The sequence below is a fragment of the Dama dama genome, chromosome 5 (genome assembly GCF_033118175.1).
Source record: "Dama dama isolate Ldn47 chromosome 5, ASM3311817v1, whole genome shotgun sequence".
Lineage (NCBI taxonomy): Eukaryota > Metazoa > Chordata > Mammalia > Artiodactyla > Cervidae > Dama > Dama dama.
In genome coordinates, this window is record NC_083685.1 from 118,472,374 (window position 1) to 118,486,992 (window position 14,619).

Sequence of the window (14,619 nt, forward strand, 5' to 3'; positions counted from 1 at the left end):
CTTTAACCAGAAATATTTAAACTCTGTTCAGTCCTTAACAGGTACAGAGCAGAATCATGTTATACTATAGTTTAGAAACATTTCCACCAAAATGGTGGAAATGCTTTGTTAAATTCTGGTCCTTGAAGAAATCATCTCAATTGAGTGACAACATCTCATCGCTCTTCTTGCCTGTGGACAACCAAAGCTCAAACTGGAAGAGAGCAGAGCAGCTTCCTGTCCTGCTTAAATCTCTCTGAAGATGCCATTCACTTGTAATGGAGGCGGACACTCACACACGAACAGTCACTGATTAAAAACATAAGGCAAATTAATGTCTAGTGCCAGACTTTAAGAAACACATGTGATGGTAGTTCTCTCATTCAAAAGAACTCAGGATTCCATAGGCATGCATTAATATACATTATTTGTCTTTCTCTTTCTGACTTATTTCACTTTGTATAATGGCTCTAGGTTCATCCACCTCATTAGGACTGACTCAAATGTGTTCCTTTTTTATAGCTGAGCAATATTCCATTGTATATATGTACCACAATTTCTGTATCCGTTCATTGAGGGTGCAACAAATTGAGAGAATAGCATGAAAACACATAAATACCATATGCAAAACAGACAGCAAGTGGGAATTTGCTGTCACACAGGGAGCTCAACTCAGTGCTCTGTGACAACCTAGAGAGGTGGGATGGAGAGGGAGATGGGAGGGGGGTTCAGGAGGGAGGGGACATATGTACACTTGTGGCTGATTCACGTTGATGTACGCAGAAACCAACACAATACTGTAAAGCAATCAGGCTTCAATTAATGACCAATAAATAGAAAATATTATTGTTACTAGTAAGGTAGTAAATAAATTAAAATGTAGTAGAACTCCAGGATCACTCAATAATTTTGAAGACAGGATATATTAAATCATGGATAAATAAAAGGATATCAAACTTAACAAAAATTTTTAAGAAAAAAGGTTTAATAAAGGGTCCCTGTTATCTAGCTTTGCTTTTTCAAATAGGCATCTACCGACATATAATCTGTATCTCTGGTAGAGGCTTTTCACAAAAATTTCTGAAAATCATTTTTTTTAAGCTGCTCTGGATTTTACCTTACAATAGGTATTTTTACTGACTTCTTATGACTGAGTGAAAACAATGGTCTACTGCAACGTAAAATGCTAAAGATGTCAGAATCCTCTCATCAAAAGATTAACAGGGAATGCCCTGGTGGTCCAGTCACTAGGACTCTGCTTCCACTGCCGAGGACCCAGGCCAAATCCCTGGCTGGGGAACTAAGCGCCCACAAGTCATGGGACACAGCCAAAAATAAATAAATAAAAAGCTTTCCAAAGGCAATACTGTAACAAAACCATTCTCAGGTGGCTCAGTGGTAAGAATTCACCTGCCAAAGCAGGAGACACAGAAGACGCAGGTTCAACCCCTGGGTCAGGAAGAGCCTGTGGAGTAGGAAATGGTTACCTGCTCCAGTCCTTTTGCCTGGGAAATCCCATAGACAGAGGAGGCCAGTGGCTTGCAGTCCATGGGGTTGCAGAGAGTCAGACACGAATGAGTGACTTAGCATGCACACAGACCAAATCAGAAAGTACACAGTGAGCTTTGACCAAGCACAAGAGTTACAGGACAACCTAATTCTTTGTTTTCTAAGATATCAATCTTAAGGAGTTTTCCTCTGTTATAAAGATCATCAAATTTTTTTCTTACCTGTTTGCTTTTTTCTCGATACAGAAACATCTACAAATTTCAACGGAACAAGAAAAATATTCTACATAAAAACATTTTGAGGGCAGAAATACAATTCACAAGTGTTAAGATTTCAACACGAAAATGAGATGCTAAGAGAGCAAACTTAATCAAGCAACTCACAAACTCCTGAAAGGGTCCCTATCAGATGACTAAATTAGCCCATGCTGGCATTTGCATAATTTCCATCTTAACAGAGAACACTTCATTTTAATCTTGAGAGAATTCATAACTTCATAACAGTGGCAGTCCATTCTAGATTGAAACTGCTCTATTGAAAGTTTTTTCCCTTTTAAGAGAAGATACACATACCTAGTATTTCCATCAATCCATCCTGCTAGAATTCTCTGAAATGAATCTAACACCTCTTCCACACAGTCCTTCAACTCTTTCACATCTATACTTTTACCACTTTTTTCTTTTCAGGCCAAACATGCTCAAATACTTTAACCATTTCTCACACAGCACGTTTTCCAGTTTTCACTACACTCATATTCTTCCCCTAAATGTACAGTTTGTCAATGTCCTGCTAAAAATAGCCCTTTTTTATTCTGCTCATCAAAGATAAAACTCAACACTATTTTTTTTTTTTCTTCTTGAGGCTGTAGGAGAATAAATTCATCAAAAGCATGAAGTAATAAAACTGAGTGAACAATAAAGGCAAATGCTTTCAAAGAAAAGTTGTTTTAATATTGACGAACTTGGGCACATTTACACAATTTAAATAACCAAGATTTTTTCTTCTAATTTAAAGGTGACAACAGCTTTCCTGTAGGAATACACATCAATTTGTAGGTGTATCTGTTTATGGGGTTATAATCTATTATCACTGCAGATGGTGACTGCAGCCATGAAATTAAAAGATGCTTACTCCTGGGAAGAAAAATTATGACCAACCTAGACAGCATATTTAAAAGCAGAGACATTACTTTGCCAACAAAGGTCCGTCTAATCAAGGCTATAGTTTTTCCAGTAGTCATATATGGATGTGAGAGTTGGACGGTGAAGAAAGCTGAGCACCGAAGAACTGATGCTTTTGAACTGTGGTGTTGGAGAAGACTCTTGAGAGTCCCTTGGACTGCAAGGAGAGCCAACCAGTCCATCCTAAAGGAGATCAGTCCTGGGTGTTCATTGGAAGGACTGATGTTGAAGCTGAAACTCCAATACTTTGGCCAACTCATGTGAAGAGTTGACTCAATGGAAAAGACCCTAATGTTGGGAAGGATTGGGGGCAGGAGGAGAAGGGGACAACAGAGGATGAGATGGCTGGATGGCATCACCGACTTGACGGACATGGGTTTGGGTAAGCTCCGGGAGTTGGTGATGGACAGGGAGGCCTGGCGTGCTGCAACTCATGGGGTCACAAAGAGTTGGACACGACTGAGCAACTCAACTGAACTGCACTGAATCTATTTTCTACAGAAGCTATCTCTGCAATGCTCCTTCTGCACCCCTAAACTGGCCCGGCTTCCGTGAAGTCACTGATCAGCTCAGGGAGCTCACAGGATGGCAGGGGAGGACAGGCTGGAATGAAAATATTTGCCAAAAATGCAATTAAGCGCGTTTCCAGATTCTATGCCTATGTTTTAAAGTCTGTTTGGCTTCTACTTAGGCAAGATAAGAGGTTAATGACTAACAGTTAAATTTTGAGTTTCATTTCTAAACAAACCCACAGAAACTAAGAGAAAGGAACGCTAGTGTGGTGGGTTGACTAGTACCCCACAGAAATGCATGTCCACCTGAGACCACAGAATGTGACCTTATTTGGAAATACAGTCTTTGCACCTGTAATTATCTAGGGATCTTGAGATGAAATCATTCTGGATTTGGGTGAGCCCTAAATCAAATGACTGCTATCCTTGTAAGAGGAGGAAAAGGTTCAAAGAGACACATGGAGAAAGTGATGTGAAGACGGAGGCAGAAGTCTGAGTGATGTGCCAGTCTGTAAGCTGGGAAATGCCAAGGACAGCCAGCAACCACCCAGAAGCTAGGAGAGAGGCGAAAGAAACAATCCTGCTGACATGGATTTCAAACTCTCAGCCCCAGATTCATGACAGGATAAATTCCTGTTGCTTTAAACAACTCAACTTATGTCAATTTGTTATGGCAGCCCTAGGGAACCAAAACAGATTTGGATACTGGAAAATGAACGTGCTGCTGTAACAAATACCTAAAAACGTGGAAGCAGTTTAGGAACTGGGTAATGGGAAAAGGCTGGAAGAATCTTGGGCCACTTGACAGAAAAGGCCTCTCATAAAGACACAGAGGTTGGCAGAAACTGGAATTGTGCTACCGTAAGCCAAGGAAAACCTCAGGTACCAGAAGATGGAAAAGGCAAAACAAAGAATTCCTTCCTAGAGCCTCTGGAGGGAACACAGCCCCACAGACACCTTGATTTTAGACTTCTAGCCTCCAGAACTATTAGAATGTGAATTTCTCACTATACTTTGTTACAGCAGCCACAGGAAACTAATGCAGCTCAAGATTCAGAGATCAAAGGCAGCCCAAGCAGGTTAAGAGCACACATTCTGGGTTAGAATGCCTGGGACTGAATTCTGATTCTGCCACTTGCTAGTCGTATCATACTGGATAAATTATTTAAACTCGTGATACCTCAACTTCTCCATCTGTAAAATGGGGTGACAGTATTTACATATCAAAATGCTGCTGTGAGGATTAAACAAATTAAAAATGTAAAGTGCTTCAAACACTGACAGCATATAGTAGGTGCAGTATGTAGGATTGCTACTATTTTGCTCATCTTAGGAAGTATATGATATCTACCTTAAAACAAATAATTAAAGCAGAGTGTGGGTTTTTTTTTTTTTTTTTTTTAAGTTGTCTCAGGGTACATGCAAGTGGGAGAGAATTTCAGGGGGGAAAGCTCTAGGCAATGGCATATATAGGCTGACTTGAAAGATAAGTTAGTTGAAAGGCTTTGAGTTTTTTGTTTGCCTGGGTGTCTTTTACTTATTTTGTTTTGGGTGGTGGGAAGCAAGAGAATAGGGCTTCCCTGGCGGCTCATTGGTAAAGAATCTGTCTGCAATGTAGGAGGCGCAGGTTCAATCCCTGGGTCAGGAAGATCCCCTAGAGAAGGAAATGGGAACCCACTCCAGTATTCTTGCCTGGAGAATTCCATGGACAGAGGAGCCTCGAGGGAAACAGCCCATGGGGTCACAAAAGAGTCAGATATGACTTAGCAACTGAACAACAACAAAGTTAGAGAATATACAAAACTAGACATCTACGAACTTTCTGTTAAGGGCAAATGAAAGCATGTAATTGAAAAGTTTTTCAACTTGGGGGTAAAGGAGACCTGACCAGAGAGGCTGTTTTTAAAAACAGTCCAACTATGGAACAGAAAACACAACTGGGGAATGGGGAGTTACACACAGACCGATTTGGAGATGACTAAACTAATAAAATTGAGATGATGTTGACAATGAGGATGCAGAGAAAGAGATTCAATATTTAAGAGATAACTACAAGGTATAAAAAAACAACACAGGACAGGAGACTATTCCCAGGTTTCTAGCTTGAACAGCAGGCAGGATGGTGATCCCATCACTAAGATGGTAACACTGAATGAAAGGCAGGTAATGGGGGCAAGTGATGCATTCAGTTTTAGACATGCTGCATCTGAGGCACCTGCTTTGTGGACTTGTCCGGGAGGCTGCTGGATACACCAAACTGGACATGGGCAGAAGGGTTACACGTGTTAGGTCTGATGGCAACTGAGTCAGCCAGTAAATAGGCAGCTTATGGCTGGTATGGGGAGGTACAGGTAGAAAGCTGTACATGTTAAAAAGGATAAATCAGTTCTAGAAAGTGAAAAAATGCAGAGCTTTAAAATGCTGTGTTCAAGGTAATTTTATCCAGAACAGACAGTGAGAGGAAAAGGTGCTAATCTAATCTGGTACCTCCTACTTTATTAAAAGCCCCAATTTCATGCAAAGGATGGATAGAATGAAAGCAATATTTAAAAAAGATTGGCCCTCTTATATATCACACTGGAACTGATCTCTAAATTGTTTGCTCAATATCTTGGTTCTTCAGGTAGACTATAAACTCATGTGTAAGAACTTTTATTTTATTCACTAACCTATCTAATTAACATTTCAAATGACTATTACATAAAAGCAATAATAGGAAAACTTAATGTCTATAAAATACTAGCATTACAATGAATAAGTGTACACTGGGACTTCCTTGGTGGTCCAGAGGTTAAGACTGTGCTTCCAATGCAGGGGGCAAGGGTTCAATTCCGGGTAGGGAAACTGGGATCCTGCAAGCCTCAGCCAAAAAAAAACAAAAAAGTGACTACTGCCCCAGACTTTGTTTCAGACATAACCCCTTGGAAAACAGGTCCACTGATTCATCATTTTAAGCTTCTGGACTTCCCCGGAAAGCATGTAGGAAATCTCTATATAACCTGAGCAATTTACATTGTTTCAAAACTTTTCACCAGGAGTCCACATATAATCTACCACAAGGGGGCGCTTAAACGGAAATGGTTTCAATCTAACTTTGAAAAATATGTAAAATCTTTCCCATTTACTCAAACTACTGACAAAGAATGACTGTCATTAACAATGATACTTAAATCTTTGTATTGGACTTTACAAAGAAAATAGTCAAAATGTCTCAACACATGAAAAAAGATACTATCCTAATTCATCTAAAAGGTACTATCCTAATAAAATTCATTAAATTTTATTAAGAAAGGAAATTTGAGGGACTATGATTAAAGCTTTTAAAGCAAATAAGTGTAAGTGAACAGTTTCAATGCCAAACAGGTAATTTATTATTACATATAAATTATTATTATTTATATAATAATTATTATTTAAATAATATTTATTTAATAATATTTAATAAATATTATCAAATAATAATTATTATGATTACTTATTACACTGGGACTTCCCTGGCGGTCAGGTAGTTAAGAATCTGCCTTCCAATGCAGGGGGCAAGAGTTTGATCACTCTTCAGGGAACTAGATCCCACATGTTGCAGGGCAACTAAGTCCACGCTCCAAAGCTAAGGAGAAACCCTCATGCCGCACAATAAAGAGCCCGTGTGCCGCAACTAAGACCCAATGCACCCAAACATATATATGAAAGAATTTTACTGTCCAATTTAGAAAAGCAGATTGTTTCATCTCATTGATATATCATAAACCCACCCACAGGAACCTTCTTGAGCCCTCTGACTCCTGTAATTTCGAAGGTCTGCACTTTTATTTAACCATTCAATGAGTGTTGCTTTACATACAGATGCTGATTTATCAAGAAACAACTTTTCTGGAACACCACTTAATTCATGTCATATTTTCTAAAAATGTCTTTGTTTCAAATCTATAAGATCTCAGAAAAATTCAGTCTCAACAGAGCCAAAACCATTACACTATTTTTCTTTAAGCACTGTTTTTAACAACTAAAACAATGCAAGTTGCAGACTTGTCAAGATGAGGGCTTAGAAACTAGAGTACAGTATAAAATTAGTTGTTGAAAATATTCTTGGGAGGCCCCTGGCGGCCCAGTGGTTAGGATTCTCACTGCCACAGCCCGGATCCAATCCCTGGTCAGGGAATTTAAGATCCTGCAAACCACATGGTGTGGCCAAAAAAACAAAAAAAGAAACAAGAAAAGAGAAGATTCTTAAAAATAGGTCCTGGAAAAAAAAATTTTTTTTTAGGTCCTACTTCCTAATAGCCAAAGCATCTTGGGCAAGTCCAAGAGCAACTTACTTAACTTCTCTTGAGTTTTAGTTTTTCATCTATGAAATGCAGACAAGAACAGTACCTACATTATTGGGTTGTTGTGAGGATTAATTTTAAAAATGTATTTGTAAAATGTTTATTAGAAAACAATGCACACATTATTCTAAGTGGAAGAATTGAGAAGAAAAATATCAGTATATATTCCTTTTTATGTGAAATGTTTAGAAAAGGCGAATTCATACAAACAGCAGAGGAGTGATTTTCTAAGGCTGAGGATGGGCGTGAGATTAACTACAGACAGATAACGAGAAAACTTTCATTCAGGATGACTGAAACGCAGAGTCGCCAACCACGTGGATTTGTCTCAGAAGGAAATGTTTCCTGGGATGTGCGGCTTTCAGTGTTAATTTACTAAAATTATTGAATTGTACACCTATAACAACAGAATTTTATAATACATAAATTAATAAACAGACCAGGGAATTCCCTGCTGGTCCAGTGGTTAGGATTCTGAGCTTCTATTGTAAGGCGCAAGGGTTCGCCCCAGGTCAGAAAACTAAAATCCCACATGCCACGTGGTGTGATGAAAACAAAACAAGGGCAGGACAGGGAAGGCAACAGAAAAATGGGAGCAGAGCAGCACAGAGTAAGTATCACTCACTTCCTGACTGGTTCACAGCAATCCTGAGGGCTCTGAGCCCTTACGGGGAGGCACAGGACGGAGTGAGGGGGCCTGTTAACTGCTGCGCTGCTTCCTGTCTAGAGGGCGTAAGCACCAGGCTCCCTGAAAGGCAATGTCACTGACCCTTCATTTAGAATGAAAGACTGCATTAAACTTCACACCAAAATGTGGTTACAGTCACCTCTCCATTTGTAATGACCCCGCCAACACAAGCTTCCATGATGGAACAATAAACACCACAACCAGATATGTGGGAGGCACAGGGGCAAAAAAGAGAATTATATAAAAATTTAAAATAACTGATAGAACCCAAAAAACACAAAATAACATCTACAAACATAATACACTGTTTCTCACACTGGTTTCCGGATTAAGGAACAGACTGAACCCACGTCTCATTCACGCTCGCTCTGGAAACCCTCTTGCTGGGTGCTGTGCTGAGCCGCTCAGTCATGTCTCCTTGTGACCCCATGGACTACAGTCCACCAGGCACCTCAGTCCACGGGATTCTCCAGTCAAGAACACTGGAGGGGGTTGCCATGCCGTCCTCTAGGGGATCTTCCCAAACCAGGGATTGAACCCAGGTCTCCTGCATTGCAGGCAGATTCTTACCATCTGAGCCACCAGGGAAGCCCCTTGAAACTCTCTTAAAACTGCTAAAGAAATGCTTTTAAAGATGTAAACTTATGGTACTTCCCTGGTGGCTCAGTGGTAAAGAACTGGCTTGCTAGTGTAGGAGACCCAGGTTCGATCCCTGGTCCGGGACGATCTTACTTACATGCCTCAAAGTAACTAAATGCATGGGCCACAATGATTGAGCCTGTGATCTAGAGCCTGGGAACAGCAACTACTGAAGCCCGTGCACCCATAAGCCCATGCTCCGCAGCAAGAGAAGCCACCGCAACGAGAAGCCCGCACACGGCAACTAGAGAGTAACCCATGCTCGCTGCAACTAGAGAAAAGCCCGTGCACCAACGAAGACCCATCACAGCCAAATAAATAAATAAAATTATAAAGTATGTTTGCGTTTTTTAAAAAAGATCTAAGCATACAAGAATAAAGAAACTAGATAATCATAATTCAAAAAGATACATGCACCCTCTTGTTCACGGCAGCACTATTTACAACTGCCAGGACAAAAGTAACCTAGATGCCCATTCACAGAAGGATGGATAAAGAAGATGCGGTACATACATACAATGGAATATTACTCAGCCATTAAAAAAAAAAATGAAGTAAGGACTTCCCTGGTGGTCCAGTGGTTAAGAATCTCTCTTGCAATGCAGAGGACGTGGGTTCGATCCCTGGTTAGGGAACTAAAATTCCACATGCCTCAGAGCTACTGAGCCTACGGGCCCCAACAAAAGATCCCACATGATGTTAATGAAGATCCCAACTGCTGCAACTAAGACCTGCCACAACGAAATAAATAAATATTTTTCTAAGAAGAATGAAATATGTCACTGTGCAGCAACATGGATGGAACTAGAGACTCTTAAACTAAGTGAAGTTAGTCAGAGAGAGAACAACAAATACCATATGATATTGCTGACATATGGAATCTACATAAAGGGTACAAATGAACTTGTCTATGAAACAGAAACAGCTTTACAGATGGGGAAAACAAATGTATGGTTACCAGTGGGTAAGTGTGGGGAGGGATAAACTGGGAGACTGGGATTGACATATATACACTGCTATATATACAGCAGATAACTTAATAAGGACCTACGGGATGGCACAGGGAACTCTACTCAATACTCCGTAATAGCATATATGGGAAAAGAATTTTTAAAAGAGTAGGTATCTGTATGCATATAACTGATTCACTTTGTGGTATACCTGACACTAACATAAAACTGTTAATCAACTGTACTCCAATAAAAATTTTAAAAAAAAATTAGAGAAAATAAAGACAACGACGACAACAACAGCAGCAAAACTGGAAGCAGGAAAGCAAATGGACAAGTGATAATTGCCTTTAACAGAGCCAAGAAAGTGCAATCTGAAATATAAAGGGTGGAGCTGAGAGCCAGCGATCACAATACTCAGAAGGCCCGGAAATGCGGAAGGAGTATCGACAGCAGTGAAGGGCTTGGCAGCTGCGTCAGGAGCAGATCTAGAGACCACGTACCGACCCACGTTAAACCACTAAAGGTTTAGTTACTACAGGAGGTCAAAGTGAGATTCTCTGGACCAGGGGACACCAGGAACAAAGGTACTGTACAGAAAACCAAGGAACTGAGTGGCTAGGCATGCAGTATGGAGAAGCCTCTTGAGAGTCCCTTGGGCTGCAAGGAGACCAAACCAGTCAATCTTAAGGAAATCAACCCTGAATATTCATTGGAAGGACGGATGCTAAAGCTCCAATACTTTGGCCACCTGCTGCAAAGAGCTAACTCACTGGAAAATACCCTGATGCTGGGAATGATTGAAGGCAGGAGGAAAAGGGAGCAACAGAGGATGATGGTTGGATGGTATCATCAACTCAATGGACGTGAGTCTGAGCAAACTCCGGCAGATAGTGAAGGACAGGGAAGCCTGGTGTGCTGCAGTCCATGGGGTTGCAAAGAATCGGCCACGACTGAGCCACTGAACAAAAAACAAAGCACAAAGTAAATGTGGTGTGCATGGTAAATGCAGCCCACGTTCTCCACCCTGCCAGCCAGACCCTCAGGCTCCACGCCGGACACGAGAAAAGGCCTCTCTGGACCACCTGACAAGTTCAAGAGGAAGGGCTGAAGACAGTGAGTGCCACTGGGGATCACCGAGAACAAAGATTAAGAAAAATCACCTAAAGGTTAAGCTCAAAATTGACATAGCCTACCCACTTGCTCAGAACTTTCAATCAGCTGTATAATCCCACAAGGTTAATCAATCAAGAGGAGAAAACTAAGGATTAATGGACCTCTAAGGATGGAAGAGACAAAACAAACAAACAGCAGGAAGAAGCAGACTAGAAGGAACAGAGACCATGCAGAGAGGGAAAAAATAAATGAAAAACTATCAAAATTACCAAAAATAATCTTCAAAAGTAAGAGAAACTTATTCCCAGAAAATAATAAAAGATCAGCATTTTATGTTATTTTTAAAAAACGAGGATGATTTTAAGAACAAAAGAGCTCTTAAAAAATAAAAATGTGATAGGAAAAGAAAAATAAATAGTAGGGCTTGAAGACCAAGATAAAGAAATCGTCCAGAAAAACTGAGCAACACAGACGCACACCGAGCAACATGCACGCGTGCGCGCACACACCCACACTCCAAAGAAGACAAAGACAAAGAGGAAAACTGGAGAGAAAAGATAAAATCAGAAGACCAAAACAGGAAGTCCAACATTCATTAAAATAATAGTTTAAGAAAAATGAAACAGGGAACAGGAGAGGAGGAAGTCCTCAAGGGAAGTTCTCAGAACTGACTCAACTGTCAGACTCAAAGTGCCCACCACACACACAATGGACAAAAACAGACCCCCATAAGGCCGTATCACTCTCAAACTGCAGGAACTACCAAGGCAAAGAGAAGGTTCTATAAGCTTCCAGATAAGTCCAAGCTGGTTCTATACAAAGAAGCAGTGAATGGATTCAGATTTCTCAACAGCAACACTGCAAGACAACAACTGTACAAAATTCTGAAATTCGCTGTTTATTCTGTGCCATTTTTAAAAACTAAGGGTGGGCCTGGCTAAGCTCCTCCTCTCTACCTGGCCTGGTCTGGCCGTGGGCTGATGAAGTCCCTTCTCTCCTCTCCACGCCTGCTCTTTCATTTCATCCCACGACAAATTTTCTGCTTTGACCTAGTTCTGAGAGCTTGAAGGCGGCTCTGAAACTTTAGAAGCTGAAACTACAAAGCAGCCTGCTCTCTCTGACCATACTTCTACAGGCTGTCCAAAACCAAGTCCACACTACAACCCTGTCCATCGCCCTCCCTAAGGTTAACCCTCTGCTTTCCCAGACTTTCTCCCACTCTTCCCACTGCCCTGCCTGGAAGAAATCTCTTGAAAACCATCGGGAAAGCACAAGCCAAGACTAGGACCATGTGTTTGCTGGGTTTATCTTCTGGGAGACTGCAATCAGTACGACAGCACCGATCTTTTGATCTTTCCTGAGACAGCTCGTTTGTTCTTGCTGCTCCTTTTCATATACAGATAGAGCAAAACTAAAAAGAGAAGCAAGAAAATCCTAACACCAAAGTTAGGGTGGAGACTATCCTGGGGGGTGGGAGCAGGGGTTGGGGGCGGTGCAGGGAATCTAACGGGGGAAGCGCCCACAGTGGCATGTGGCTTTCCACCTAGTAATTAATGTTTTCAATTAATTTTAAGTAATTAATTTTTGCATCCTAGGTATTGAATACAATGGTGTGTACTTTGCTTTTTCTCATATACCCTTCTGTCCTTACAATTGTAAAAACTTGTTTTAATGCACATATTCCTTCAAATTAGTAGTTATTAAACTATACAATTCATTGGGCTTCCCAGATGGTGCCAGTGGTAAAGAATCAACCTGCCAATACAGGAGACGTAGGACACGTGGGTTTGATCCCTGGGTGGAGAAGATCACCTGGAGAAGGACACGGCAACCCACTCCAGTATTCTTGCCTGGAGAATCCCACGGACAGAGGAGCCTGGCAGGCGACAGTCCACTGGGTCGCAGAGAGTCGAACACTACTGAAGTGACTTGGCACACACGCATACAGCTCATTATTAAATCACAAAACTTTGTATCACATCGGCAGCACAGCTCTGCTACATCAATCATGAAGGAAGCTGGCTTAATTTTAAATACACACCAAAAAAACCTAAGACCAGATTTACTCACATTATGAGTCTTCGGTTTAAGAACCAGTATTTCCTCCGACTTCTGTCGTATCCGATAGGTTCGTGTCGAATATAGGGTTTGTTTTTTTGGATTTCAGCAACGCAGTCAGTCACACCAGGCACCTTATGTGCTACACAGACTTCACACTGCCACTCATCCTCCGGCACCTCCTCGAGCGGCGGCTTCACACATTCCAAATGGTACACCGCCGAGCAGGTCTCGCAGCAAAGCAAATCCCCGAGTTTGTGACACACCCGACAGTGGTCGTCGTACTGAATCACCCCTTCAGACATCAACTCCTCACGGGCGATGTTTGTGGTGAGAAACTGATCGACTAAGAACTGCAGAACTTTGATTTTGTTCTCTACTGGTCCGTAAGGATAGTCCTCTGCTTCTTGGTAAGGAAGAACGTGATGGTACTCCTTGTCACTCTCACAGTACACCCGCAGCACCTCTGGCCACGTCATGCCATCGATGAAATACAGCGTGGAATTCACGCTGTCTTTCAGATCAGCGGGTCCAAAGGTAGTATTGGAAGTGTCTTCTTCACGCAAGACGGCTTTCAAAAGCACGACGTGCATCTCTGCCATAAGTGTGCACTGCTCTTGACTCACCAGAGCCGCACAGAAGTCCTCAAAGCGAAAAGGAGATAACCTTAGAACCGTGCCAAAGTTCCGCAATACCTCATAAATGGCAATAACATTCATTATATGCTCGTTAGGCACCATTAAATCCTCAGAGGACTTGGGAAATTCAAGGGGCGGGATGTCTTTTTCTTCCAATATTGGAGAACGAGGCCGATGTACTCTCGGTTTTCGCCTACCTGTAAAGAAAGAAATGGTATAATTACAAATCAAGACCTCATTTCTACAAACTATAGGTTTTCTAGTTTCTCCTGTTTGGACATATACCCCCAAAAAGAGATATGCCACACTTCTATTTTTCTAATAACTGCCAAGTTCAAAGAACCAAGAAGCAATGATTTAGCTCTGATCTTTAAGCCTGTAGAAAATCTAAATGCAAAGTTTTCCCATTATATCCCAAACCAGAAGTACAAAATAAATTGCAATTATATTCAGTTCTCAATTACCTAGAGGGGTTAACTGGTTTGTAAGTAATCATGATAAAAAAGTTAACAGTGTATTTGTGAAAGACCCGACGAGAATATAAATGAAAAAAAGACATCTCCAAGACAACAGGCGCAACCTGGTGCCCGCTGCACTAAGAAATGGCTCTCAGCAACCAGACAGGAAGTCCGCTGGTGCAGCAGCCCTCTTCCTCGGCCAGAAGTACTTCCGGAGTTCCACATGAAGCTCAAGGTTAGGGCTGAGACAGAAAGGAAGGAGGAGGAAGGAAGAGAGAAGACCAGCAAGGTTCCAATACTGGGAGAAAATGAGGTCGGGGGTTCACTTAAGAAGCAGACAACAGATTGTAATTTTTCAGTATAAATTAAGCAATAGCAGGTGCCTGCTTGCCAAGTTATGAGCTGCGATGTCCAGTCTAGGAATGCCTATGTATGTAAATAAATATACCAACACATATCATTTGAGAGCTCAGTTTATAACAAGCATGCAGATCTCATTCAATCCTCAGAAAAAGTCTATGACATATTTTAATAAGAAAACTTGTGGAAAGAAACAAGTTTCTCTT

At 41.2% G+C, this 14,619-nt stretch overlaps 1 protein-coding gene across 8 annotated transcripts in view; it reads right to left on the reverse strand.

The window, feature by feature from the left end:
• BPTF (bromodomain PHD finger transcription factor) overlaps positions 1-14,619 on the reverse strand; it is a 133,482-nt gene that overhangs the window by 80,710 nt on the left and 38,153 nt on the right. For all 8 annotated transcript variants that reach the window (XM_061144415.1, XM_061144411.1, XM_061144412.1 and 5 more), the window contains exon 2: positions 12,970-13,792. In XM_061144415.1, the coding sequence (XP_061000398.1) occupies positions 12,970-13,792 (823 nt within the window). The remainder of the gene's footprint in view (positions 1-12,969; positions 13,793-14,619) is intronic.